The following is a 27,346-nucleotide window of genomic DNA, read 5'->3' as shown; positions in this document are numbered from 1 at the left end:
AAAAAGGAGGGCCCTCCCTGGTGGCGCAGAGGGTTAAAGCACAGCACTAAGAAGCTAAAGCCACTTCAGCATGAGTTAGATCCCATGCCCCAGAGGTGACCTCACCTACATGGCACGGCAGACTTCTCCTAACCGGCCTGCTGCTCCCCTCAATAGTGTACTTTGTCAGTCTGCCTGTTCTGCTCCCCACTGTGTCTGGTGAATCCTCTCACTGCCCCTGAACCTCTGGCCTGTACCCCAGCTCTGTATGCATAAATAAATAAATATTTAAAAAATATACACACAAACACACACACACACACACGTGTGTGTGTGTGTGTGTGTGTACTTATATTTCTGGAGTAGTGACCCAAAACTCATTTTTAACAAACTCCTTTTCTAATTAAGGTTCAGGTTACACTTCTATTTTGAGGAACATAAGCACTTGATATGTTATAACCATTTGGAACCATTCCTTTGAGTCTGTTGTTTTAGAATTACTTAGCATGTTCCATATCCCAGATAACTGGCAAGGATTGGTGTAAATACTTGAGCAACTGCAAGATGAATCATATTATTTATCAGGAGGAGGAAGCAATGGCAAAATGAGTTATTTTAAGAAAGGAATGGCAATACATTTTGAGGGATAGGGAATAGGGGTGCGAAGCTAATGAATGTTGAACTTCTTTATTTTTGAGGGGGTGGAAGTGAGTGGCATTAAGTAACAACTCTCTTCCAAGTATAGCTTTAAATAAGGTTCTAAATAAGGGATATAGGAAACCTAGGAGTCACTGAATCACTAATATACGTTAAGTCCGAGAGCTGAAATTACGGTGAGTCTTCAACAGGCTTCCTCATAGGAACCCAGTCTTTTGAAGCCTAGTCCATACAAGTCTCTCAGTCAGGAGAACTACCTTAGGTGTTATGTCCGAGCTGCAGGAAGACACTATCCAGTCTTGTCCATCTACCGATAATAATAACTCTACCAAATTTTCACTTACTTGTGATTTAAAGTACACAGTTCAGAATTCAGAATGAGTACAATAAGCTATTGTGTTAATTGCATTAGAACCAAAGCACTAAGTGGGTAGGGAACACAACTTACTTACTACCCAATACTTAGAATTTAGTACAGTTCTAAGGCAGAAGTAAGAAATCTAAACAATTTGCTGAATGAGTACATTTTCTAAAAATTACAAATCATTTTTGTCTTCTGGTCAGGTTCTGTTGCTGTTGTTAATATATGCTGAAACCTAAGTTCCAAATTATTGGTGTCATAGTTAAAAAGGTAAGGAAGACTTTCTTCAACATCGCAATACAGAAGTTAGACCAGCACTCTGAGCTCAACTTCATAGAAAAAAATAAAGGACTTAAGAAATTTAAATAGCAGGTTTAGGGAGCATTACAAGCCACATGTCACCAATATTTATTAACTGGTTTTACACAAAGGGAAAAAAAGCTTTTTTCTCTTGGCGTCATGACAGGATAACTTAAGGCTAAGGTATTTGTTCAGATAACTTAAGGCTAATAATTCATCTGTTCATATTACCTTCCTACCTTTCTGGAGAGACTGTGAGATAGGGGTACTATCTTCTTTGTTGATTACATTTCAAAAGGATGTCTCCCAGATCCTTAAAAACGACAGTAAAATAGGTAAGTCCTTAAAAAAAAAAAAAAAAAAAGCTTTCATCCAACAATAACAGAGAACGAATTTACGACATTTTTTTATTTTTAAAAAAATATTCTAACGAAAGGAAAGCCAGAGACCTGCAGACAGGATGAAAGCTCTCTAAAGTGTACATTTAAACTCAGGAAAATGGCAAGCTCACCTTAGTCAATAACTAACTTTGATTCTGCATTTCTAGTGCAATAAACTCAAACTATGCGCTCCCAATTCCTGACGATTGCCAAACGCAGAGTGGCTGCGCGCTTTCCACTATCCCATAAACACTTCCTTATTTGTGACCCCTCCCAGAACTCGATCCCCCGCCTAGGGCAGGGCGCGCGCGCATACTGCCCTGAGTGCCTGACGTCACTGAACGCGCCTGCCCCCTACATGTTGGTAACTGAAAGCGTCCGTGGTAGCAGTGGCTGCTGAGATGTACGAACTTCCGGTTCTCCCGGCAGCTGCTGCCACTGCCGCCTCTACCACCTGCTGCGGCCGGGCTTCAGCCCAGGATTTGATCACTCCTTCCTCTTTCTCCGCAGCGCCCATGGTGCCTCCTGGAGCCAGGGCGCCGGGCCTGGCGGCTCCCGCGTGGTAAAAGGGCTGTCAGGGGACGATGAAGGCCCGGCGCTGCAGCTGCTGCTTCTGCCGCATCCTGACCTCCGCCCTCCTGCTGCTGCTTCTGCTGCCAGGGTTCAGAGGGCCCTTGGCGGTGCTGCTGCAGGCGGCGGAGGCGGCGCCAGACCCTGGCCCTCCTAAAGAAGGGCCACGAACCCTGCGGCCTCTGCAACCCGGCCCCACAGCAGCCCACTCTCAGGGCCGCGCTCCAGCCGAAGCCACTGGGCCTCAGGGGGCTTTGAGCGGCCATGGCAACAGCACCGGGGCGGGGATTGCCGCGGACGACCAAGGAGGGAAGGCAGGGGAGGAAGGCTCAGTGGGTGGTGGCCTCGCGGTGAGCCCCAACCCCGGCGACAAACCCATGACCCAGCGAGCCCTGACAATATTGATGGTGGTGAGCGGCGCGGTGCTGGTGTACTTCGTCGTCAGGACAGTCAGGTGAGGCGAAGCCTCCATGAGCTTCCCCCTCAGGGCTGAGAGATGGGGATGCCTGCTGACCTTTGAGCAAGAAGGATTTAGTGACCTGGCATTGCCCCCACCCAGCCCCTAGAATCAGGGGTGCCTGCCTGAGAGAGTTTGTGAAATTTGTGAAGATGGTCTGTTCTTACCTTCGGGAGAATTTAAACCAAGTTGTTGCTCACTTTCATTTACAAATTATATAAATTAATATCTGCCTCCAAATACCTGGCTTCCATGAACACACTTATCCCCAAGTGGAAGTAATCTTATATTCCATTACAAGACAAGTATTGCACTGTCTTATAATACTTCTTTCTTCCTGTTCCTTATATTGTTGTGTACTTTGACATTTTGCCTATCAGAGTGCAAAGTTCTTTAGCAGAATTCCTATTTAGTAGCCTTTCTAAGTTTTAGAGTTGTTTTGTACAAATCAGTTTTTATTGGAATGGATTAATAGAGCAGAAGGACCTTATTATGGGTCCTTTATGAAATTTAGAAGAAAATTTCTTCCTTAGCAGCAATTTTCACCTATCGTGCTATTAAAATAGTCTTGCTACGTAATGTGAATGATAGTGAATTCTTGGGGAATCTCTCTGAGGAAATGAATTACTGAGCTAAGACAACTCGACTTGAAGGAGCCAGCCAACAATGAGGGAGCTTTAAGTAGTTTCACCCTCTATAAAACAGAGTGAGGACAGGTTTGCAGGAATGCACTTCTGTATTGTTTTCCAAACTATTCCACTGCTACCCCACACTCCAAAACTATCCACCTTCCCTCATTTAATATATATTTTTTAAATTATTTAAACCCCTTTAAACAAATTTATTGTCATGGATGAAAAACCCAACATCTTGGCTTAAATAACTCACAGAAAAAGTGTAAATGTTTGGAGACATGTGATTCAGGAGGCCCTGTGAGATGGGAGGGTTCTTTAATACCTTTTCAGGGAATATATTAGATCAAGACTATTTTCAAAATTACATATTTTCCTATAAGTTTGTGAGGAATATATATTAACAAGTTTATATGTGTGTGTGTGTGTGTGTGTGTGTGTGTGATTTATTTAATCATGCCTTCAAGACCAGAGGTGTAGAGGATAAAAGAATTCAAAGAGACAGAGTGGGGAGAAGAACAGATGTATTTACTGAAATACACTACTAAAGGGAGCAGTGGGAGACACAGGAACAGTCTGCTGCACCAGTGGGTAGCTCTATGGCTGGGGATTGAACTCAGACTGCAGTAGCTTAGATTTCCTTCTCTATAGGACTTTCTTATGGTAAAATTTATAAAGCAAGAAAATACTACTCTGTACAATTATTATTTTTGAGAACGCCTGTTGGTTATATAAAGACAATTTTGGTATTATTTTGTGAATAATAATTCCTTGCCTTAAAAGCATAGGAATTACTTATTTTTTCAGCCTTGGAACTGGTACTTTTGTAAGTGAAATAGATATTTCTGCCCCTGTGCTATGCAGAGAACATTAATCAATCACATAGATAATAAAGAATGTACAGGATGGTATGTATAGATATTAAAGTTTATCCTGTCATAAATGCATGGTGTTAATTTAATTTGAATGGTTACCACATGTACAGGCTAAGACATAAAATTAGTTCTCTTGAAAAAAATCTTTCTTTGTAATGGGAAGACTTCTGAGATGCTTACTTGCTATCATAATAGCCGACATTTATTGTTTAGGTCTCCAATGTAAGTCACCATATACATGCATTTTCCAGTTCTTACCAAACTTCCCAAGTAGGTAATATTCTTGTACAGATGACATTGTTGAGACCAAGCAAAGTTAAATAACTGGCAAAACAGTATTAAAACCAAAATCTGTTTGAACTTTTTCAACATTCTGCTTCCAGTGGCTAACCAATTTGAAGTGGTATTGCATGTAAGGATGGTTAGTTAATTTATGGAGGAAAAAAAAATCACTTGCACACAGTGCCTATTTAAAACAGATGAGTTTTGTTCTGTTAAAGCCCCTCAATTTCACTTTTGAAAAATAAGTCAACTTAGCAACTTAATTGTACTTTGAGTACATACTACGTTGAAATAATTTAATATTCTGAAGCCGCCACCCGTCTTCCAGAGATTTTCTTTATTAATTTCCTAGAATAGTCAAATAATGGTTATCTTTTAAATCAACTTCTGACCATACATACTTTTACCTAAACCCCCCCACCCCCCGAAACAAGTCTTATTGAATTATTATGATGTAGGCTTGGTAACAGTATCTTTCCCATCAGTTTCCTTAAGAATTTTCCTTAAGAAATTTATTTTCTTTTTTTCCCAGAAGACATACGTTGTCAGCATGACTTGTAAAAGTAAGCCATCAGTAGATCACTGAGTTTAGGCAAAGCCAGGGAACACTTTCATTATTTTATTGTTTGTACATTCATTTATTCTCTGTTCTTTGTTCATTATCTATTATTGAGCACTCACAGCTAGGCCCTGTGTAGAGAATCGGCATCACTCAATTTGGGAAAAGTCCTTGCCCTCAAAGACTTTCCATTCCATTTGCATATATATTTAGAAAAATTAATTTTCCTAGCAAGTTTATTTTTTTTTAAGATTCACTTATTTATGCATAAAAGAACTGGAATAGATGTCAGAAGTACAGGGGGTGAGAGAACTCACCAGAAACAGAGTGGGGAGCAGAACAGGCAGATGGATGAAATACACTACTGAGCAGCAGTGAGACAGGTGAGGTCTGCTGCACCATGTGGGTCACCTCCCTGGCCAGGGATTGAAGTAGTGCTCGATGACTGCCTATAGCTTTATAATGCTGTGCTTTAATGAGGCCCCTTTCCTAGCAAGTTTAAATTGACCTGGTTTGCCATTAATTATTCAGCTGCATATTATATATTGAATATTTTACATATAAGGACAGAGACCCAGAAGTTGCAAATGTATATAAGGAATTCATGTCCTTTGCAGAGATGAAACTTAACTTCTCTAAAACATTTAAGTCATTTAAAATAGTAAATATTAATTTTGTTTCTTTGGTAAAATATCAGGATAGTCATGTATACAAGGTATAAAATTCTGATAAATCAGAATTTGGTGTAAAATAATACTCTCGAGGAAAAACTTAGGCTCTATATCATGTTCTACCTAGTACAGAGCACAGAGTTTGTAGTCAGATGTTTAGTAAATGAAGCAGACTTTATTAGACTGAAAAAATAAGTTATTTTTATTTTATCAGAGGGTATTTATTCTAAAGAGTTTGGCTGTATTTGTTAGTTCTCATTCATTCTTGAATTATTTTTCTTTTATTGACTTTTTTTTTTCATTTTTCTATCCTGATATGACTTCATTGTAACCTAATGGGAGTCAGACTCTGAGTTCTAATTCCAGCCTTACAGAAGAGTACAGTATGCACCAGAGAAATCAAAAAGGATAAAATAAACTTATTTAAATGTATTTTATCTTGTATACTAAAACAGGATATCTCTGGCATCTCTAGCATTGGATATGGTGCATGTAGAATTAAAAGAGGGGAGTGGGGAACTCAATTTCACTTTTGAAAGGTAATTTGTAGTTATTTAGTGTGTAACTGAACAATAATTCCATGTTGCAGTATGGTACATTTATTTATGTACCCCTCCAAATAAAAATGAAACCCCACAGCACAGGATACAATATTTGTTGGTAGTTAAATGTTAGTGGTTTTAATTTGGGTCTTAAAAGAAGATTTAGGTTTTACCTGTAACATTCTAAGTGAGTATCTAAATGAAGTCCTAGAATGAATAAATGTTTGATATGTTTAATTATTTAATTACCTTTCCTTTTGGTCTTAAAACAAAAGCCTATTATCCATATTATGAATTGAAAATTGGTGATGTCCCCTAGGTTTTGCTGTGGTATGTTTCTGGAGATAATGACCTATCAGATTTCTCATCCCTTAGAAATCTGAGGGATGAATCTTACATAAAATTATAGATAACTTTGTTACAGAGAAAAAATTCAAACAATATTGTGAAGCCATGGATTTCTGTTAAATAATGTGTTTAACAGATATTTCTTAGGCTTCTGAGTGTTAGTTTAGTAGGAACTTTTCTTTCTCATTTACCTGTCTGTACTGTGTTTCTTATTTAGCTCATTGAGCATTCTGCTTATTTCAGTAAGCATTATTAAGACTTGCTCTGATATCTTCTTCTGGTAGTTTGGTTAAATCCATCTTTTTTATTCTGTTGTATTAAGGATTTTTCTCGTTTTATTGTCTTGAACCATCAATTAGAGTGAATTCACCCACCTCGTCATTCTGTGATGCTCTGTGATTATTTACATGCATTAAGCAAGGCTACTTTCCTTCTCAGTCCTGCTCTGACAGTCTTGTGTTAAGATTGCAATGCGGTATATTGACCTAGGCTGTGGATATTGGATGTTGTACTTTCTATTATTATATTGATTAAAACCTGATTACCAGTCAAGGTGACTCCGGCTCAAGAACTAGAGCATGAAGTGGTAGTCCCAGAACCCAGTCTCTAGGTTGGTGTCTGGAGATGTGGGGGATGCGTAGCTCCTGCAATCAGTTGCCAAGTGCATAAACATTCTTTTTTTTTTTAAAAAAAAAAAAAAAGATTTTTTTATACACACAAAACTGGGGTACAAGCCAGAGGTGCAAGGGCAGTGAGAGAATTCACCAGAGACAGTGGGGAGCAGAACAGGTAGACTGACAAAGTACACTGCTGAGGAGAGCAGCAGGTGAGCCAGGAGAAGTCTGCGGCACCATGTGGTCACCTCCAGGGCAGGGATCAAACTCATGCAGAAGTGGCTTTAGCTTCTTAGTGCTGTGCTTTAACCCGCTGCGCCACCAGGGAGGGCCCTGCATAAACATTCTTAAGTGCTGCAGCCACTTGGGCCCACATCAGGAGGGACCTGTCTAGTCAAGTCTGTTCATGGTAATCCACTGGTGATCTGAAAGCTGATCCTTTAGAACTCTAGTCCCAACTCAGAAGGTTTTGATGGCGCTGCATTTCCCTTCTGGCTCTGGCACAAGCAGAGGGCTGTGCCACCTAGCTGTGGTAATATATCATGAGAATTTTCACATTATTTGGTAAGTAAGCTGTCCAAATGCCTGCCTAGCCCAAACACAGGAAGGACTGGTGCTTCTTGGATACTAAGCCTAACTATCTCAGATGCTACCAGCTACATTCCCATATAACTAGTGATTGTCCTGGTATGTGCTCCTCCAGGAGAAAACAGGAGGCTAGGCTAGGAAGCCCTGGGAGTGTGGGTGGGGAATACGTGACACATTCTCAGAAGTGTTAAGCTAACTGCCAGCGGTCCCAGTTGCATTAGTTCAGCTCTTGCCCAGGAACCAGTGCTCTTTTTGGTAATTGGCTCTTGTCTGGCTGTGGTTTACTAGGAGTTCAGGGTAATCCTGGGAGAATAGGCAGAGGAGAAGAAAGTATTTTTCGGGGCCTCCCTCCTAGATGGCTGACCAGCCTGTGTGTCAGCTTCATGTCCACAAAGCAGTCAGTGTTCTTTCTTCTGGGGACAAGGATAGTCCAGGAAATGGTGCTGGTTAGTCTGTATTGGCTGGGAACTGAGGGGAACCCAGACGTCCCTCAGGGGATGGTGGCTGGCTTTTGGGATTGCTGAGCAAGCGGACCCAGGTATGCTAGCGTCACATTTACCCAGCAGCAGTCAGTTTTCCTTATAGTAGATGGAGCTCACCTGGCTATAGTGGGCAAGGAGCCTTGGAGAAATAGGGTTTTTATAACTGATAGAGGTTGAGGCTTGGAATGCTGGAAACAGATATCTGTGCTTCTTCTAAAAGGGAGTTGGAGGAAAAAGGGACGTGTCAACCCTCCTATACCAGGCTGTGAAAATTCAGAGTTTCAGTGTCTCCTAAGCTCAACCTTCAGATTTTACTGGGTTTAGGATTGGTGGCATGAGTGCACCACTCCTTTGTGCAGTGGTTCTAGAGATGTTGGCCCCTCTTTGGTTGTTCCTGGTCTGGCAAGTCTCGGTGGAGTTGTATACCATGCTCCTGTATGTCTATATATGAATCCTCTCTCTCCACACTCCACCAGCAACATGCACTCGACTATAGGCATCTTCCAGCAATAAGCTCATGTGCAAGATGTATGAGATATTAAATTGTTTTCTGGAGTAATTATGAAGATATTTTCCTAACATGGGTTACTCCACCATGTAATTTACCCTTTTACAAAAATAAGACAAAATCTCTGTATCAGTCATACATCAATTTATTAAGATTTACTCACCCTTGTCATTATGTCTAATCACATAGGACATGTATGTATATAGAATAAACACTAAGTCCCTCAGTCTAGTTTTGAAAATGATATAGAAGTTAAGATTATTATTTATGCTAGCCCATGCTTAATGATATCTTAAAGGCATCAGTTAAAATAAAACAAAAAGAACGAATTCCCATAGGTACAAGTTACAGTGATCGATTTTTCTCTGTTTTATAGAATAGTAAAATAGAATTTTATTCTGTTGTGTTTATTTTATGTGGCATAATACATTTTTACATAAAATTTTATCAAGCTTATTTTAGTAGGCTGGTTTTATTTTTCTACTGTTCCTTTTACATGTTATTTAAACAGAAATAATTCTTACATACCTGAGTCTAAATGGAACATTGAGCAGTTTGTATCTATATGGATCAGCTATTTGAATAGTGAAGTGATCACATAGAAGGGATCTGATCAAGATCATTTACTTAAATATATTTCAATGTAATACACCAGATAGTTATTCTTTGACCCTCTTCAGCTGCTGTATTTCCCTTTCTACACATTTCTATATGTGTCCCTACTAAGACTTTATTAGCAGATTACAGTATGTATTTACTGTCTTATAGAAAAATGTGTTTATATATAACTATATGTATGTAATTATCTACACATTTGGGCAAGTATGATATGAGTCTAGTGAAACATTCCTTGTAGGGGAAGAACATTAACAGTTAAAATTTCTTAAGCCTGGGCCCTCCCTGGTGGCACAGCGGGTTAAAGCACAGCACAAAGAAGCTTAAGCCACTTCCGCAGGAGTTCGATCCCACCTGCCCTGGAAGAGATCCGCATGGCGAGGCAGACCTCTCCTGACCCGTCCGCTGCTCCCCTCAGCAGCGTACTTCGTCAATCTGCCTGTTCTGCACCCCACTCTGTCTCTGGTGAATCCTCTCACCCTCCGCATCTCTGGCCTGTACCCCAGTTCTGTACGAATAAATAAATCTTTAAAAAAAAAATTCTTAAGCCTAAAGTCTCCTTTACTCTGCTTAAAGATAATGCTTATTTCATATTAAATATATATACGTATATTGTACTTAAAATGTTAACATGTTCACATGCATTATATTTTACACATAATTTTCAATATTTTAAGTGGATTGTCATTGAATCAGGCCAACAATTGAATCCTTTCAAGAGTTTTTGATTTTCCCTGAGAAAAATTACTGCATATGGATATATATATGTATTTTATTACACTTGATGTTTCTTATGATCATTTAGTTGTCATGACTAATGTTGCCTTCACTGTTATATCCTTGAACTTAGGAAAGATGTTTTTAGAGAAGTTCCATTTCAAGTTTAAATTCTGTTTAGCAATATGTAGTTTATTTGACTTATTTTGTATGAGTTAGTACCATTTATTAAAATGTTAAATTTATTGATATTGAACCACCTGTACCATGTGTTACAATGTGTTGTTATAAAATAGGTTCTTGTTTTTAAAGAGCTTGGAGTCAGGTTTGGAAGACAGTGTTTATATATAGGACTAAAGGAGAACATAGTATAATATAAGTATCACCAAACTATATTCAATTTTTTTTTCATTAATGTGTTCTATTTAATAGGATGAGAAAAAGAAACCGAAAGACTAGGAGATACGGAGTTTTGGACACAAACATAGAAAATATGGAATTGACACCATTAGAACAAGATGATGAGGACGATGATAACACATTGTTTGATGCCAATCATCCTCGAAGGTAAGTGCCAAGCAGTTTAATTCTATACAAGTACATGGCAGGATAAAAAAAAAATATATATATAGAGTAGAATTTATTTGAACAGTTTCCATCCTAACAGGTTTTATTTTTTAAAGTATTTACTTATTTTTGCATATAAGAACTATAGTACAGACCAGATGTATAGGAGGTGAGAAGATTTACCAGAGTCAGAGTAGGGAACAGAACAGGCAGATTGAAATACACTGCTAATGGGAGCAGCGGGTGGGACAGGAGAGGTCTGCTAAGCCATGTGGGTCACCTCCCTGGCCAGGAATCAAACTCATTCTGCAATGGCTGTGGATAGGTTCATAGGGCCGGGCTTATCCTTGCACCTCCATAAAGAACCCTATCCTAACAGATTTTACTCAATTTTTATTTAATGAAAAATAAGGGACTTAATTATTAAGGAACTAGTAATATTTTTATGCTACCTAAACAGCTCATATTGACATTGTTTAGGCAAAATAGACATAAACAATAGAACACGATCCCATAAAGAAACCCTTAGTGTATAGCTCCCTGCAGAATATTGTTCTTTTAACTGCTGCATACTGACAAAGTGTATTAGCTGAAAAAGAGATGCAGAGTGGGAGAGAAAGTGAGTGTGTGTGTGTGTGTAATATTATAAACTTGATTTTCATATTTCATTCTGAAGATATTTTGGATTTACTTTATTGTTTCATGCCAAAATTATAGGACTGATAACCTATGAGTTGATAGTGTAGCTTTGTCTGTTCTCAGATCTATCTACTGAACAGTAAAACTTTTCCTAAGAAATCACAGGGATATAAACTTAGATTTAATGCAAAGGGGAAAAGCTAATACTTAACATGGAGAGTGCATTAAAATAAATAAGGTCTTTTAGATCCTAAGAGAGTACCTTCACCTAGGGCTTTCCAAAACAGCCATAGAAATGGTAGAGAGGGGCCCTCCCTGGTAGTGCAGCTGGTTAGAGCACAGCACTAAGAAGCTAAAGCCACTTCAGCATGAGTTCGATTCCCGCCTGCCCCAGATGTAACCACATGGCGCGGCAGACCTCTCCTGACCTGCCCGCTGCTTCCCTCAGCAGTGTACTTTGTCGATCTGCCTGCTCTGGTCCCCACTTTGTCTCTGGTGAACCCTTTCACTGCCCCTGTGCCTCTGGCCTGTACCCCAGTTCTGTATGCACAAATAAATAAATCTTTAAAAAAAAAAAAAAAAGAAATGGTAGAAGAGGCCAAGAGAATGGATGATAGTGGTAGGGTATCTTAGGAGGCATAAGCTCCAGTGTTCTGTCACTGAACCCAGGGAGGAGTCTGTAGAGTTAGGTAACAGAACTACAATTGGAGTGACTGTTAGTAACTTGTTAGTAAATGTACCAGGCAACAACTAGAATTCTTCATGCACAATGAAACCATCTAGATAGTTTTGTAAAGTAGTTCCTCTTGCTCTCATTTTAAAGATAGGAAGACCAAGACTTAGTTAAGTAATGTAGGCTTCTCTTCTTGATACAATCTCATTCCATTGTTAAATGTTGATTTGATTTATATAAAGAGAATAATATAATTTCTACTCATTCTGTCTTCTATTATAGCACTTGCTATTACTTTTTATTTTTGAAGTGAAGCTCTCCAAAATAAAGAATATAAATATTCTGATTTGCCCAGCTTTCCAAATGCAATGTAGATTCAGATTAGTGTATAGAGTAAATGCTGGCAATTTTATTGGATCATCTTTTATTGATGATGTTGCCTTCGTTGTTTGAATGCTTTCTAAAATTAGTTTCTCTTAATTTTTCCAAATTCCATCTACAAAATAACAGGAAATAAGTCATTTCCAGCGAGGTAAATTGATTTCCTTGCTTACAATTTTTTCACAGTATAAAACTAACCTTTGTATTCAGCTCTGTGAGAGGGGTGCTTTTATTGTAACTTCCAATATTCAAAATTTAATAGTGGTTATTGGTAATTAGGATTTGGGGTAATTATTTTGCAGACATTTTGTTGTTGTTATGAAATTGAACCAAATGCTGCCAATATGTGATTTATCTTGATTTCATAAGGGAAATTTTTTTTAAAGATTTATTTATTCATACAGAACTGGGGTACAGGCCAGAGATGCAGAGGGTGAGAGGATTCACCAGAGACAGAGTGGGGAGCAGAACAGGCAGACTGACAAAGTACACTGCTGAGGGGAGCAGCGGGCGGGTCAGGAGAGGTCTGCCTCGCCATGTGGTTCTCCCCAGGGCAGGCGGGGATTGAACGCATGTGGAAGTGACCTAAGCTTCTTTGTGCTGTACTTTAACCCGCTGTGCCACCAGGGAGGGTCCTCAAAAGGGAAATTTAATTTAACAAGATATCACAGATAGGACCAATTCCAGGCACAGTAAACCAGCACTTTGGTTCTTCTTCTTCATGATTTCTTGGCTCTGCTCACCTTCATTCGTTGGCTTTATTTTTAGACCAATAATAAGATGGCTTCTGAAGTTTCTATAATCACACATAGAATGATAACTTTCCATGGAAGTTAGGAAATTCCCATGTATCCCCTTTCTTAGAAGTGAAAACAGTTTTCCTCAAACACTCTCAATAGCATTGGTTTTTGTTTTTGTTTTTGTTTTCCATTTAACTGACCACTGATAAACTAAATATTGGAAGGAAAAATGGGAGTGATAAAAAGAAGTGCCATTTGGTTGAATGGCTACTGAAGAGCTAATCCTATAACCACTAACTTTCTCTATGCCTTTTAATTTTAGTATTAAAGTTAACACAGTCAAGTTGGAAAATTAGTAGGTATATGAAAAAAAAAAAGGGCAGCTTGTTAATATAATGTCTGTTTAATTTGCTATGGATATGCCAGTTTTGTGATTTAGAGGTACTTTATTTAGTTAACAAATAATATTTCACACAAAGGAATTTTAAAACTGAAAAATATCAGTTCTAAATACGCTTATAGATATTTCAGTCCTCCTGACTAGAAAGACTCGTGAGAAACCAGAAATAGCACATAGCTAATTAAAATTACCTTCATTTTTATCAGAGAAAGCCAGTCTCAGAAAGTAATTTAAAGCAAAGCCTTATAGCATGAAACAAGTGGGAACAATACCTTCTTGCCATTATGTTGATTTCTACCCAACTACTTCAGACATTATTGTTACTATTATTACTAACATTATTATTATTAAGTTATAATGATGCTCCCTAATGGACATTTGGACAATCATGATGACAGTTTTAAAAACTAGGGCCTACAACATTTCAAACAAGTCTAGTAATTTTTGCCAACTATGTGATTTTAAAAATAAACTCTAAACTCGTTTAGCTTCTTGTATTCTGTTTTATTCCATTTACTATTATATTGTATTTGTCCATTACCTGTGCTTATTGTTACTTGCACAAAATATTTTCTGGTTATTAACATCAGCATATCAGAAGCAAAGAGCAGATTTAACATTAGTGTTTAACCAGAAATCATCATTAAGAAAACGTTATTGAAGTTACCAATTTGAAAATAATTATCAATGTAAAAACAGCTGTAATTTCTAAGACACTTTTCTAAATGTTGAGCATGGCATTATCACAATATAAGTAGAATATAGCAATGTGTGAAAGAAAGTAGTGTTTATTTTAGATAGAATTTCAAATTTTAGGTTTTCCAGTGCTTTGTTACAATTGCACTGAAAAATAGTCTGTACTTAATGTTCTTCAAGGGAATTATGCTGTCTCTGTCACTGAGGAAACAGGTAATCAAAGAGAATATTACTGTAGGAATTTACCTTTACTTCATTTTACCATGTGCTCTTGAGACTATTTCTCTTCCTTTCTTTTTGAGTGAGCAAATAATGAATGAATGAATGAAATGAACGAACGAACGAATGAACTATATACTGATTAGCAAGAAAAGTTCCAGAAAATACATCAAAAAATATATTTGTAGGGCTTCCGCTGTGGCTCAGGGGTTAAAGACACAGCGCTATGAACTAGCACAAGCTACCTCTAGCAGTGCTGGATCCCTGCCAGGAGCTGACCCACATGGCATAACAGACCTCTTCTTTCCTGCCTGCTGCTCCCCTCAGCAGTATATTTCAACAGATCACCCTGTTCTGCTCCCCACTGTGCCTCTGGTAAATCCTCTCACCCCCCACACCTCTGGCCTGTACCCCAGTTCTTATATGCATAAGTAAATATATTTTTTTAAGGTACATTTGTAGGTAAAAAAAAAATATTACAGTACATGGGACACTACAAAGTTTACTTTCCTTAGTATTCAAAATGTTTGTACATGTTGAAAATGTAAACAAATAATTAGGAAAATTAGCAAAGAATTTATAAAGACAATTCACATTTATAAAGACAATTCACAATTCAAGAGAAAAATGTATATTATCAACAAGTACATGCAAAGATATTATCTCTAAAGGGTAACTGAAATAATTGTTCACTGAACACTATTGATTCTCTCTCGTAACCATCACTCAAGTTGGTCCTGTTAGTTCTTTTACTCACTGCCAATATGTTTAATTCAGTCCTCCTTCATCTCTTTCCTTGATTAATATACTAATTTTCTCATGGTGTTTCTTTTTTTTCTAGTCTTCTGATTTGCAATCTATATTATTTCCCTAAAACCTGATCATCTTGCCAACCTACTTTAAATTCCTTAGTGGGCACTTAGAAAAACAATTGTAAAGTTACTGCTCAGTTATTAAGTGCTTTTTACCCCATACATTACAGCTACTTCCTAACATTTTTTTTAATTACTCAAACATACTGTTTTCTCTCAGCCCTCCAGTGTTTTATCCGTGCTGTATTCTATTCCAAGTATGTCCTTCCTCTCTACCTCTAGCTCTTAGTCATGTCACTGTTCCAAGTTTATGGGCGGGAAATGACTTGACCACAATAATTAAGGCATACACCGTTCTCAGCAGTCTGGGCTTAGTGCTCATTCTCTAAAATCCACTGACATATTTCTGTAGAAGAATCTGAGGGGAAAAAACTATCCTGGAATCTATTATTTGATTTATTAAATGCATAAGAAACAATACTTTTCACTTCATAGAACAGTTTCTCCATTCAAATTTCATTTAGATTTATAGGCATTTTGATAGTTTAATATTTTCTGAGTTAGCTTTTGTCCTTGAAAATAATGTATTTTTTTTATTGTACCACTGTACAATGTGTAGAGACAGAACACTCTTGAAGCTTTGAAAATAACTCAAACTGAGGTTTGTATAAAATTTATTAGTCCCACACACTTGCTTTAACTCATAGAAAATAATGGTGATTTTTTTTTTTATTGTAGTAAGAATATTTGAAATGAGCTCTACCCTCTTAAATTTTCATATGTACTATACAGTGTTTTCAACCATGGGTGCAATGTTGTACAATAGCCTCCAGAACTTACCTTGTAAACTGAAATTTTATACCTATTGAATAACAATTCCCTGTTTTTGTCCTCTTCTGGCTTCTGTTAACCACCACTCTACTGCCAGAAATTTTACTTGTTTTTTTTACAAGTAATAGAATATTCAGAATTACACTCAAAAGTTTTTCTCATATCACAAAAGTGTAGTGGTTGACTCTGGCATTGATTCAATGACCAAGTTCAAATCTATGCAGTTTCCTAGACACTTTCTTCACATTTTCTTACTAAGATGGTTGCTAGTTGCAATCATCATGCCCATGTTCCAGACGAGAAGAGAATAAGAGGAAAGACACCCTGCCATGTCTAATTCTATCAGGAAACCAAAGTCTTAGTATTGGTTCCTTTCTTCTGCTTATCTGTGATGTCTGCTGTCTCTCCCTTCATTTAACCTTTTCCTTTTCCTGCCACTCTCCCTCTCTCTCATACATTCAGGTCATTATTTTTATTAGCAACTATACTGCAGAGAACAAATGTTCATTATACAGTTTATGTCATTCTGACTAGTCAGAGTATTATCTGAAGGTTAAATTTGGCACCTGGAAAGAGAAAAATGTTTGAGCTTGGGAATCACTCAATAAAAGCATGAGTTTTGAGGACTGTTGTTCATGTGCAGCAGTTCTGTAGAGAAATGAGAGGCATTTTTGACCATCAGAGTATGGAGTAGAGCACAGAGCAATGTCATTCTGCCACTGCTGCTGTCTATTTGTTTAGGAAGTGGAAACTTTCTAAATGGTAACACACTAGATTATTTGACATTTTATCTAGGCTTTAAATTTCAATAACTAATTCTCATGATAGAGGTACTGTGGAAAAATAAGGAGCAAGAGTGTAGTTATATAGACTTGATGTTTGAGTTTTTGTTACTGATCACTAACTGACCTTTTATCAGTCTCTTGAACTTTTATTCTTCCTATTACCAAGACACCTTTCAAATTCAGTGGCTGGACTCATTTCTAAACCCATTTTGAACTTCTTGTAATTTTGTAATAAGAGATAGTGAATGACATTTATCATATCTCATCTTTCTTTCTTTTTTTTTTGTTTCTCATCACCATCTTCCTCGTACCAAGCGACATTCATGGCAGGTAATAAAAACTCAGAATATGTTTGATGAATAAATGAATGAATGTCATTATCAAACGTGTATTTAATTATTAATCTTAATGGCACATACATTTTAACAATATCATATACCCTATTTTAAATACATTGGAAATCATAGATGCCTTAAACGCTATGGTTATATATGTGTGAACAAGTGAGATTCTGCATTTGGAATAAATTTGTCTGCACTTGGTCTACATGTCATTATTATAAATCATGGTTGTAAAGATGTAAGATTTTTATTTTTTACATCTTAAATTGTAATGGTGAAGAATTTGTCAATTTCTGACTTAAACATTGTCAATTCAAGATTTAAGTATCAGTAATTAAAAGATTCTTCACACCCCTTTTCACCTTTCACTTCAAGTTAAAATAAGTTCTATGGAGTTGTACAACTCCATAGAAAAGATGCTATTAATTTTAAGTTGTAGCAGTAAGGCAAAAGAGTATCATTATAATTGTGAAATAATATTTTTAGGTAATATAGAGATTGTGCATAATAGCGTCTCAACATTTTTATATCTTTCATTCCTTCTTACAAATTTCTAATTTCTTCTACATTCAGATGCCTTTCTTAAAACTGAAAGTAGTGTTTTTTTCTACCAGGATATCTTCCCATTTAAAAAAAAATGGTTTTGTTTCAGTAAAACTATGGAATAAACACCTTTATATTTGTGATAAGCATTTGCTTCACTGATACTCAGATGGTACTGACCTCTTTCATTTCTTTCAGCAAATATACAACAGTTTTTGTTTCAGAGATGATTTAGCTACTTTCTTGATGAAGGCATTTTAAGCACCCTAGAACTTATTCCTTATAATGTCAACAGTGTCAACAATTCAGCTGAAGTGACAATTGTAAAGAGCTTTAATCAGTTTTGTGCACATGAAGACAATGGTAGCTGTTTAACAACTATCACCTTTTGGACAACAGTTCTAAAATGCCAACAACTGAAATATATACTGGAAAGCCAGAAATATTAAAATATCCAAAAGGTCTGCTTCATAAACTGTGACATAAATTTCTGTCCTTAGGACGGAGTGCAATTCTGCTTGTTTTTTGACCTGTCACCTCCATTGCTGTCACTTCTGCCCAAAGTGCCTATTTTCTTTTTTATACCTCTTTTTAAAAGTTCCATCCACAGTTTACACTGATTCTCTCTGGGAGTGTGTGTGTGTGTGTGTGTGATTCCACCTTCTGTAACTTCTATATCATCTCTTCAGACTGAGGAAATCTTATATTTCTCATATTTCTCTGTTCATGCTAATGCTCTATATTTTGCAGACTGTTATTAGAAATGGAGGCAGGATAGAAACATTGGAAACATTGGAGATTTCACTGAAGACATGAATATATAAAATACTTTGGTAATACTTGATAGGGAGCATCCCATTGCTACCTCAACTAGAAGAAAAAACAATAAATTTAAATATAATATTATGACAGGGCAGAAAGTTTTTCAGCAGAGTACCTGTGTGAGAGTGTGGAGCACAGGATGTATGCTAAGGTCATAGAAAATCAGTCAGATTTGGGGCCCAAACCAAAACGGCATGTTAAGAAATCAACATACTAAGGACTTAGATTTTACCATGTGATAGTCATTATAAATCATCAACTTTTGTGAAGTGAAGAAATAATACCATGAGATAGGTATTCTAGGGAAATTATTCTAGTGACCCTGTGAAAGATACATTTGAGTCTGGAAGAAAGTAAGTTCCAATATTTTGAAGCTTTCTCAATTGATCAGGTGAGAAGTGTCAAAGCAAGGCTAAGACTATTTTAGGAGGGAAAAAAAATGAACATTTTGACAAGATAATAATAGGCAGCTTTACTTAGGATAAGAAGTTGTCAAAGAGGACTTCAGAACTCCCACCGGAATAATGATTAGGTAGTTGGTGTTATTATTTCAATTAAGAGGATATAGAAGAAAACCACGTTTAAGAATGGAATATGATGGGTTTGACTCTTGATGAGAGGAATAAGGAATAAGGGGGCCTGCAGATAAAGAACATCTTCATTATAACTTGGTCTCTAGTTTATTTATACTAGGTAAAGATTAAGGGAAGATGGTTCCATATAGCACGTAGTAGGTGCTAGACAATATATAAACATCTGGAATGGAATTCTGAGTAGGACCTATCTCAAAGAATGCAGTACTTTAAGTAGGAAAGCCGGTCACTCAGTCTGGAAAATAATATGTTTAAAAATTGTTGGATAATGATACATGTAGATGTATCTTGTCAATTTGATTATAAATCTGAAAATGCATTTCTGAAACTGTATGTTAAATATATCGTGTACTAGGGATTTTTAGATCATGAAACAGCTTACTGTGCTGTTGCTAGATGTTCCTTAGCTTATCAAGTGGTCCAAGTTCAAAAAGCTACTTAGTGCTAAAGCAGACACTTAATCATACTGTGTTTTTATAGTGCCAAATGACACTGCAACTTTGATTTTACTGATTTTTTTTTTCATAATCCACTAATACATTATCAAAATGATCAGGAGTTTCAAGCATGTGAAAGGCAGACACATTCTATCGGAACGTTAAAACATATGATTAGAATAACAATCACTTAGATTCTTAGTAAGGATTGCTTACTAAAGATTCAGATAAAACTGGCCCTCCCTGGTGGCTGGTGGCGCAGCGGGTTAAAGCGCTGACTAAGAAGCTGAAGCCACTTCCGCATGAGTTCATTCCCGCCTGCCCCGGAGGTGACCACATGGCGAGGCAGACCTCTCCTGACCTGCCCGCTGCTCCCCTCAGCAGTATACTTCATCGATCTGCCTGTTCTGCTCCCTGCTCTGTCTCTGGTGAATCCTCTCACCCTCTGCATCTCTGGCCTGTACCCCAGTTCTGTATGAATGAATAAATAAATCTTCCCCCAAAAAAAAAATTCTTAAAAAAAAAAAAAATTCAGATAAAACAAATTGAAAGAGAGAATTACTCATTTTCTTATATATATATTAAATGAAGTTGTAAGTGTTAAAGGAAGATTCAGTAAGTCAGTAAAATCTGTGCACCTTTGACTGTTCTTTTGATTTGATGAAATGAATGCTCTTGGATATACTGGCTTTTAGTAGCAGAATTTTCTTAGAATTAAGAAACAGTGAAGTCTAATATGTAATTAGAAGTAAGATCTATAAAAATTGTACGATGAAAATACAAGCTTATGTTTCCATAAGGTAGTCAGTAGGTTAAGAAGATGGGCAAATGTGCTTCACTTTATATTTATGGAAATCCTGATCTTCTGCATGTATAAATTTTGTTACATTATAAATATTAAAACTTTTTTTGTTTCTATCATAAATTACACTTCCAACCTAACCTACATCTTCAATTAATTCTCATTTCTAAAGATTTAGAAGTTGGATCAGTAAAGAATTGTATTTAAAGATACTATAGAAACAAATAATACTGTATACATAAGTAAATTGATTTGTTAGTCTTACATGAGGGTATATCTTTAGTATGACCATGAAATAGTCTTTATTTATCCATACTACTTATATTTAAAATTCCTTTGAAAAACTTAGATGTATATTTTAAAAATTAGTATTATAAGCAAAATAATCATGTTTTATTTGCATTATTAAATTTTCTTTAGATTAAATATTTTTTATCTCCTTCCTGCCATATAAGTCTTTGGAAATATTTTAAAATCCATTATTAATTTATTCCAGAATGAGCATTTATACTGTTTTTATTACTTACAGATAAGAATGTGCCTTTTGATGAGAGGATTTCATCTTTCTACCATGAAGAGCAGAATTTCTGTGTTTAAGGAATAAGAAGCCACTTTATAATTGGGGGGTATTTAAGTTACATATTATTATGGTAATCTTTAATTTTCATTGAAATAAATACCGGGTAATTTGTTATTGACTTTGTATGTATAGAAAAGCTCTTAATGTGCTCAGAGTTGTTAGGAGTAAACTGTACTATAATAGAAATGTTTGAAATTACTTTAAAACAGGGTATTTCATGATAATTTTTGTTTTTTGCTTACCATATTATTGTAAACTGTTTTTCTTTTCTTTTTTTATGTACTCATTAGTTGATATTATTTTGCTATTGTATTTTAAAAAACTATAAATCCCAACAACCAACTGGTATGTAAAATTAGTTAAAAACTGTCTTTACCAAGATGTTTTCCCATTTTGTGGGGAAAAGAAACCAAATTTATTACTTTGCATTTTTTTTGATATTAATAAATGTCTGAGTTATTGTATGTAAAACAATAAAAGATTTAAAGTACCTTTAAAGTGGTCTAGACAGAATGTTTGCATAATAAACCCAAGATTATAGACTTAGACTTTAGCACGTGTATTTTATGACTTCTAGAAATAGCTGTCAAAAACAGTAAATTATTTTATCAACTTTCTTATGGAATTAACATGTTTATTTTGATTAGATATTTTAGAAACCAGTGAATTTTAGCTTTGTGATATGTTGACACTATTGTGAGAGAAAGAAGTAATGCAAATAAAATATAGCTCCAACTTTCAGTTATGTGGATGTTGAAGAAGAAGGAGTTAAAGTATATGCACAGACTTTGGAGTTAGACAGATCCAAATCCTGAAGCTGACTTTTTGATCTACATTATTTGACCTCATTGAGCTTCATTTATCACATTCTAAAAATTAGTGGAAATTTATAGGAAAAGCATGATTCACTAATTCCGGGCCAGGGAGATAATTTGATTGCATATGTCTTAGTAGGACAGGTTAGGTCACTTAGTAATAACTGATGGTCCCCAAATCACAGTGGGGTTACAGCACAGATGTGTTTCCTACTCACGCTGCCCATTTGTTTTATTCTATGCTTCTGCAATTCATTGTCTTTTTTCTAGGTCTAGGCCGATGGAAAAACCTCTTCCTGGAATATTGCCTCATAGCTAAATGTCTGAACATGTATGAGTTCATAAACTTATATCTGCATACTAGTTCATAAACATAAAATAGTTCAGTGATATATTTCATTTCTGTCCACATTTTTTTGATGAAAATAAACCCTAACACCACTCCAGAGTTCAACAAAGCATGGCCAGGTAATCTTTAAGCATGAAGTAAGTTGGAGTACTTGGCCACCAAAATGCCAACTTAGTTTTGCCTAGCTGGTGATTGGCTTAACAAGTTAGCTTTCCCCTATGTCAGGATATTTGTGTAGTAGGCAAGCAGGAACTAACCTGAAAATATATTTCTTCTTTCAAAGGGATCAGGCTGTTTTCAACTCTTAAACAAGTGTTACTCAGAGGAAATACCCAGTATTCCTGCATATTTTAGTTTTAATTTCCATGAAGCCAATACCCTACATTTCTTTTTTTTTTTCCTTTTGTTACTGAACTAACATTGCATTATAACATAGCCTAAGTTTCAGGTGTACATCATTCAAAATCAACATGAATATATACTGCATTAGGTTCACCACTGCAAGTCCAACTTATCTTTACCATAACAATGCCCTTTTTTGCCAGATATACTCACCCATCTGACCCCTTCCTTTGGTAACCACTAATTAGTCACAATCCAAAATTGTTTCCTTTGAATTAGTTCATCTGTTTGTTTGTTTGTTTGTTTGTTTTCTATATGTACCACATACAGAAATCCTATGTTTTTTGTCATTCTCTGCTAGGTGCATTTTGATTGCTCAAAAATATTCCATCGTGCATATATACACCATACTTGGAATATTCATCCATCAGTGGACACTTAGGTTCGTTCTAGTTCTTCTATTGGAAATATTTTTATAATACACATGAGTGCACAAGCATCTTTTCAAGTTAGTGCTTATGTGTTTTGTGGCTAAAGAATCACAAGTGGAATAATTGGATCAGATAGGATTATATATATATATATTTCCTATTCTCCCTTACTGATTCCCATAACTACTACACCAATTTACACTCCCACCAACCCTGTACAGGGTTTCCTTCTCTTCATGTTATCTCCATTACTTGTTCTTTCTTGTCTTATGGATAGTAGCCATTCTCACAAGTGCATTGTCATATCTCAATTTGTTTTCATTGGAAAAAAAAAATTAAGAGATGAACGCCTTTACATGTTTCTACTGGTCATGTATATTTCTTTTCAAGAAAGCATCTACTCAGATCCTCTGCCATTTTTAATTATGTGTTTTTTTTTTTTATTATTATTGGCTTTTATGAGTTCTTCATATATGGTAGATACTAATTCCATGTCAGATATATTATGTGCTAAGCTAAGATTAATAGATAAATCTTTCAGAAAAGATGAACTCTAGATCATTCCTTCTGATAACTTTTTCTTTTCTGGAATATGGTAAACAGACTCGTCTCAATTCTTTGGATTGTCCTTACTGAAGAATTTCAGTATTGTTTTTAAGATAGTGAATTTTATTTCACAATATGCTATGTTTTTTAAACCCAGGCCATAGTAAAGTGGACTTTGGCAGATAGGTAGTAAGATTTAGCAAACTTATTCTTGCATTCACAAGGGAAATTAAAATTGCTGCATATCAAGTATGTAATATCATTCCTAGCAAAACATGTATTCTGGATATCTACTCACAATTTTACTACTTTCAAAAATTTACTGTTGTTATTTTAATTTCTTTATGATATATTGATATATGATACAAAAAACAATTATATCTGAGGAACTGAAATTCAAAACTATTACCAGGACTAAATGAACTCTTTATAGAAGAAATGTTGAGAAGCAAGATTTCTTTTCTACATGAGATATCATAGTTCCTAACCTATGAGAAATATTTTAAAGTATATATTTTCTCATCCCACCCTCAAAAGATCATGTTACATTGGCATGGGAAATGGTCTACATCTCTGTACACTTAGGATGCTCCATGAGTGATTCTATTGTAATCTGAGACAGAGATCCTCTGTCAGTCTGAAGATTCTCTAGCCACGATTAAAATCAGACTGTAGAACCTAACAGACCTTGTAATGAATTCTAACTCCATCATTTTCCTTACATTCATTTTTTTCAATATTTCTTTTTCCACAATTTCCTATTCTCCACGTATAACATATAATTCAGATTAATTGGACACTAATGTACTAAATACTTTAAAGTTGCTAATCTATTCAGTCCTCTCTCACTCTTTGAGAGATCATTATTTTGTAGATAAGGATACTGAGGTTCAGAAAGATCAAAAAACCAGTCCCAAATCATGCAGCTAGATAGAAGTAGAATGGCTTATTGAATATGAGTTTGAAAATCTATATATGGCTTGCTTAGTAAAATAAGCCAGAAGAAAAAAGAAAAATATGAAATAGTTTTACTTATAGGAGGAATATATGGAAACCAAATAAAAGATCAGGAAAAAGATAATAATAACAACAATAAAACAACACAACTAGCAGGCAATCATAAATATAAGACATTCTGCAAGGGAGGGAGGGAAAAAGGGATCCAAACAGGGAGGAGGAGAGTGCAACATCTTAAGACAACTAGCAACAAATGTTGGTGAGGATGTGGAGAAAAGGAACTCTCCTGCACTGCTGGTGGGAAAGTAAATGAGTACAACCACTATGGAAAACTGGAGGTTCTTCAAACTGCTAAACATGGAGCTTCCATATGACCTAGCAATCCCACTCCTAGGTATCTACCCAAAAGACACAAAAACACTTAAGAGCAGTGTTACAAAGCAGATCGCTGGGAAAGATAAGGTTATATTTATCTTGTTAACAATAAGCAAGTTGTACCCACAGTACACTGTTTCTTTATCTTTGTTTACAAAAGGACCTATGAGAAGTATTTCCTTCAATTTAGGAGTGGAAGCTTGGGTTCCCATTGAAGAATTGGCTTAAATTTTATTTTTTATCCTCTTACAATTTTTTAATTGCATTAGTGATTCTTTTTCTTTGTCCAAAAAAACTCAAAGCTAAACCAGCAGCCTCTATTTAGCAAATACAATACTTTATGGTATAATTTTGTGTATTTAGGTATCAGTTTGGTTTCATGAAAATATGTGATGAAAAGCCCAATTATAAAATTTTTCTTTCCATTATATTGAAGTCAGGGAATTCAGTGTCAAGGTCTCTAAAAATATCTTGATATTTCCTTTATGGTCCCAAAGTAATTGTTCCAGCTCCAAGTATCATATCTTTGTTTGCAAAAGGAAGAAGGAAAGGGCCAGAAAAAAAAAAAAAAAAAAGTTTATCATGATAACTAATGTTCCTGTCATCTATTATCTCATAACAAACTTCTTCAAAACTTGGCAACTTAAAACAACATTTTATTATTACCACATAAGTTTCTGTATACAGACTATACTTACCAGGCGCTCTTGATCATCTCTCACATGGTTATTGTCAGGTTGAGCCTGGGACTAGAGAAATCTGAAGATGGAAATTTCAACATGTGTCACTGAGGTGGCTAGAATTGATGCTGCTTGTGGCTGTGGGCTCTGCCTTCTCATAGTGTGGCTACTGGGTTCTGGAATGTAGTGGCTCAAGAGGACATGGTAATAGCGAAAACTGTGGCCTCTTAGAATCTGGTCTCAGAAAGTATTATTTGTCACATTCTGTTCGTCAAGCAGAATACTAACATGTACTCAAATTCAGGGAAAGGAAATTAGGATCTGTACTGTCATGTGAGAAGCAGGATATATGGATACAGAGGCAAGAAATCAGTGGCAATAATTTTGGGGGACTATCATCACAGTCACTCTCTGCATGTTCTTCCTACATGCAACATCAGCTAATTCCTCTTCAACATCCCCCAAATTACATTCCACTATGGAAACATTTTATGCACACACACACACACACACACATTTTTTTGGTAGAAAATTAACATTTGTTATCATCCATCTTTGCTTACTTAACATTCTGTTACACACCTTCTTCTAAGTGGTGGACTATAATTACCTCTTTTCCCTGGGAATGTACGCGGGGAATTCTGTTCTAGTCACTGTAGCTAATGCAAAGTTCAAGGTGAGTAATCTTAATGACTGGGACCACTTGTAGTCCCTTGTGTGACAGTATATTAACAAAAAGACAAATTGTCTGTCCCCAAAATATGGATATTGTTGGAGGAGACATTTTAACTACTATGAAAACTTCCATTTGGGAAAAGAGAATATTAAGAAAATATAGAGAAGTAATATTTCTAGCAATTTCAAATCCCACTGAGCAGGAAGAAAAAGGAATCTCAAAGTCAGTGAGTGACAGAGAAAGATCTGAGTTGGATTTTTTTTTTTTTTTTTTGGATAATGTTTTAACACACTCATTTTATTTTAGTCTTCTTATCTCTGCCCTCTGAGATGATGCATAGATGCTTTAGGCCCTTGAACAGTTTTCAAAAACAACTGTCTGTGATTATGTGTTGAGGGAACTTTGGAATTGTGTCACAGCTTTTTTACTGGAGGGAGGATGGTCACAAGATTTTGCATTCCAGACATGAAGTCTACTTGCCATACATTTCCTTCAGCACATTAGTATTTTATCTGTCCAGTCAACATCCTGCAGTTAATAACTATAGCTAAAGGTTTTATCTAGTGAAGGTTTACAACCTTGATAGATTGGTCCTTAGATTTTTTTTCACCCACTTTATCGCTGTTAATTTAATGCCCATTGGCTAATTTAAAATAAAATATTTAGAGGAAAGCCAAATCTTTAATTTCATTTTTACCTTCAGAGAATCTGCATTTCCTGGCTGTCTACTAATTTATCTCTTGCTAAGCTTTCTGTTTTGATGCCCTTGCAATGACTTCTATTTAAGGTATGAAACATGTTTTATTTTTTAATCTTCTCGGTGGTAGATTATACAATTCTCTGGTAATATAGATCTTAGATTGTAGGGCAAGTGTTCTCTCTTTGGGAAAAGTTGATTTCCTCCTGTGTGCATTTCTAGGTTATCTCTCTGCCACCTGGTTTTGTCTAGCTTTTGTAGAATTTTCCTAAGGGTACAATAAAGCCAGCACACACCGCTATTCTAGTCAGGCCCTCTCTTTCCAACTGTTAAGACCTCAGTCAGTGTGCAGTTTGTTTCAGTGTTTTATCAGGAGACTATTAGACCAAATATTTTCCATTGTATATAATGTATGACCATTTTTCCTGTGCCCAAAGTCGAACACCCTGATTTTCATCTCTCTACGTACTTCATTAATTC

At 36.1% G+C, this 27,346-nt stretch overlaps 1 protein-coding gene across 3 annotated transcripts; it reads left to right on the top strand.

Annotated features, from left to right (window-relative positions):
- Nucleotides 1–2,074: 2,074 nt before the first annotated feature.
- On the top strand, nucleotides 2,075–21,544 carry FAM174A (family with sequence similarity 174, member A). Of its 3 annotated transcripts, XM_012721698.1 has the most exons (4): nucleotides 2,075–2,701; nucleotides 10,570–10,704; nucleotides 17,196–17,210; nucleotides 20,948–21,544. In XM_012721698.1, the coding sequence occupies exons 1-4, from the start codon at nucleotides 2,262–2,264 to the stop codon at nucleotides 20,949–20,951; spliced, it is 594 nt and encodes a 197-aa protein (XP_012577152.1). In that variant the 5' UTR covers nucleotides 2,075–2,261; the 3' UTR covers nucleotides 20,952–21,544. The 3 variants fall into 3 exon arrangements, with proteins under 3 accessions (XP_012577152.1, XP_012577153.1, XP_004678170.1); XM_012721699.1 differs by lacking the exon at nucleotides 17,196–17,210; XM_004678113.2 differs by lacking the exons at nucleotides 17,196–17,210; nucleotides 20,948–21,544 and having other exon boundaries at nucleotides 10,570–10,708.
- The last annotated feature ends 5,802 nt before the right edge of the window (nucleotides 21,545–27,346 follow it).

Source organism: Condylura cristata, unplaced genomic scaffold, assembly GCF_000260355.1.
Source record: "Condylura cristata isolate star-nosed mole 26May11 unplaced genomic scaffold, ConCri1.0 scaffold00007, whole genome shotgun sequence".
NCBI classification, from domain to species: domain Eukaryota; kingdom Metazoa; phylum Chordata; class Mammalia; order Eulipotyphla; family Talpidae; genus Condylura; species Condylura cristata.
This window is presented reverse-complemented; position numbering and strand designations above follow the sequence as displayed.

Coding starts and splice junctions, on each gene's coding strand:
- FAM174A (XM_012721698.1), top strand. CDS start 2,262: ATGAAGGCCCGGCGCTGCAGCTGCTGCTTCTGCCGCATCCTGACCTCC. Junction 2,702..10,569: donor TTCGTCGTCAGGACAGTCAG/GTGAGGCGAAGC, acceptor TCTATTTAATAG/GATGAGAAAAAGAAACCGAA.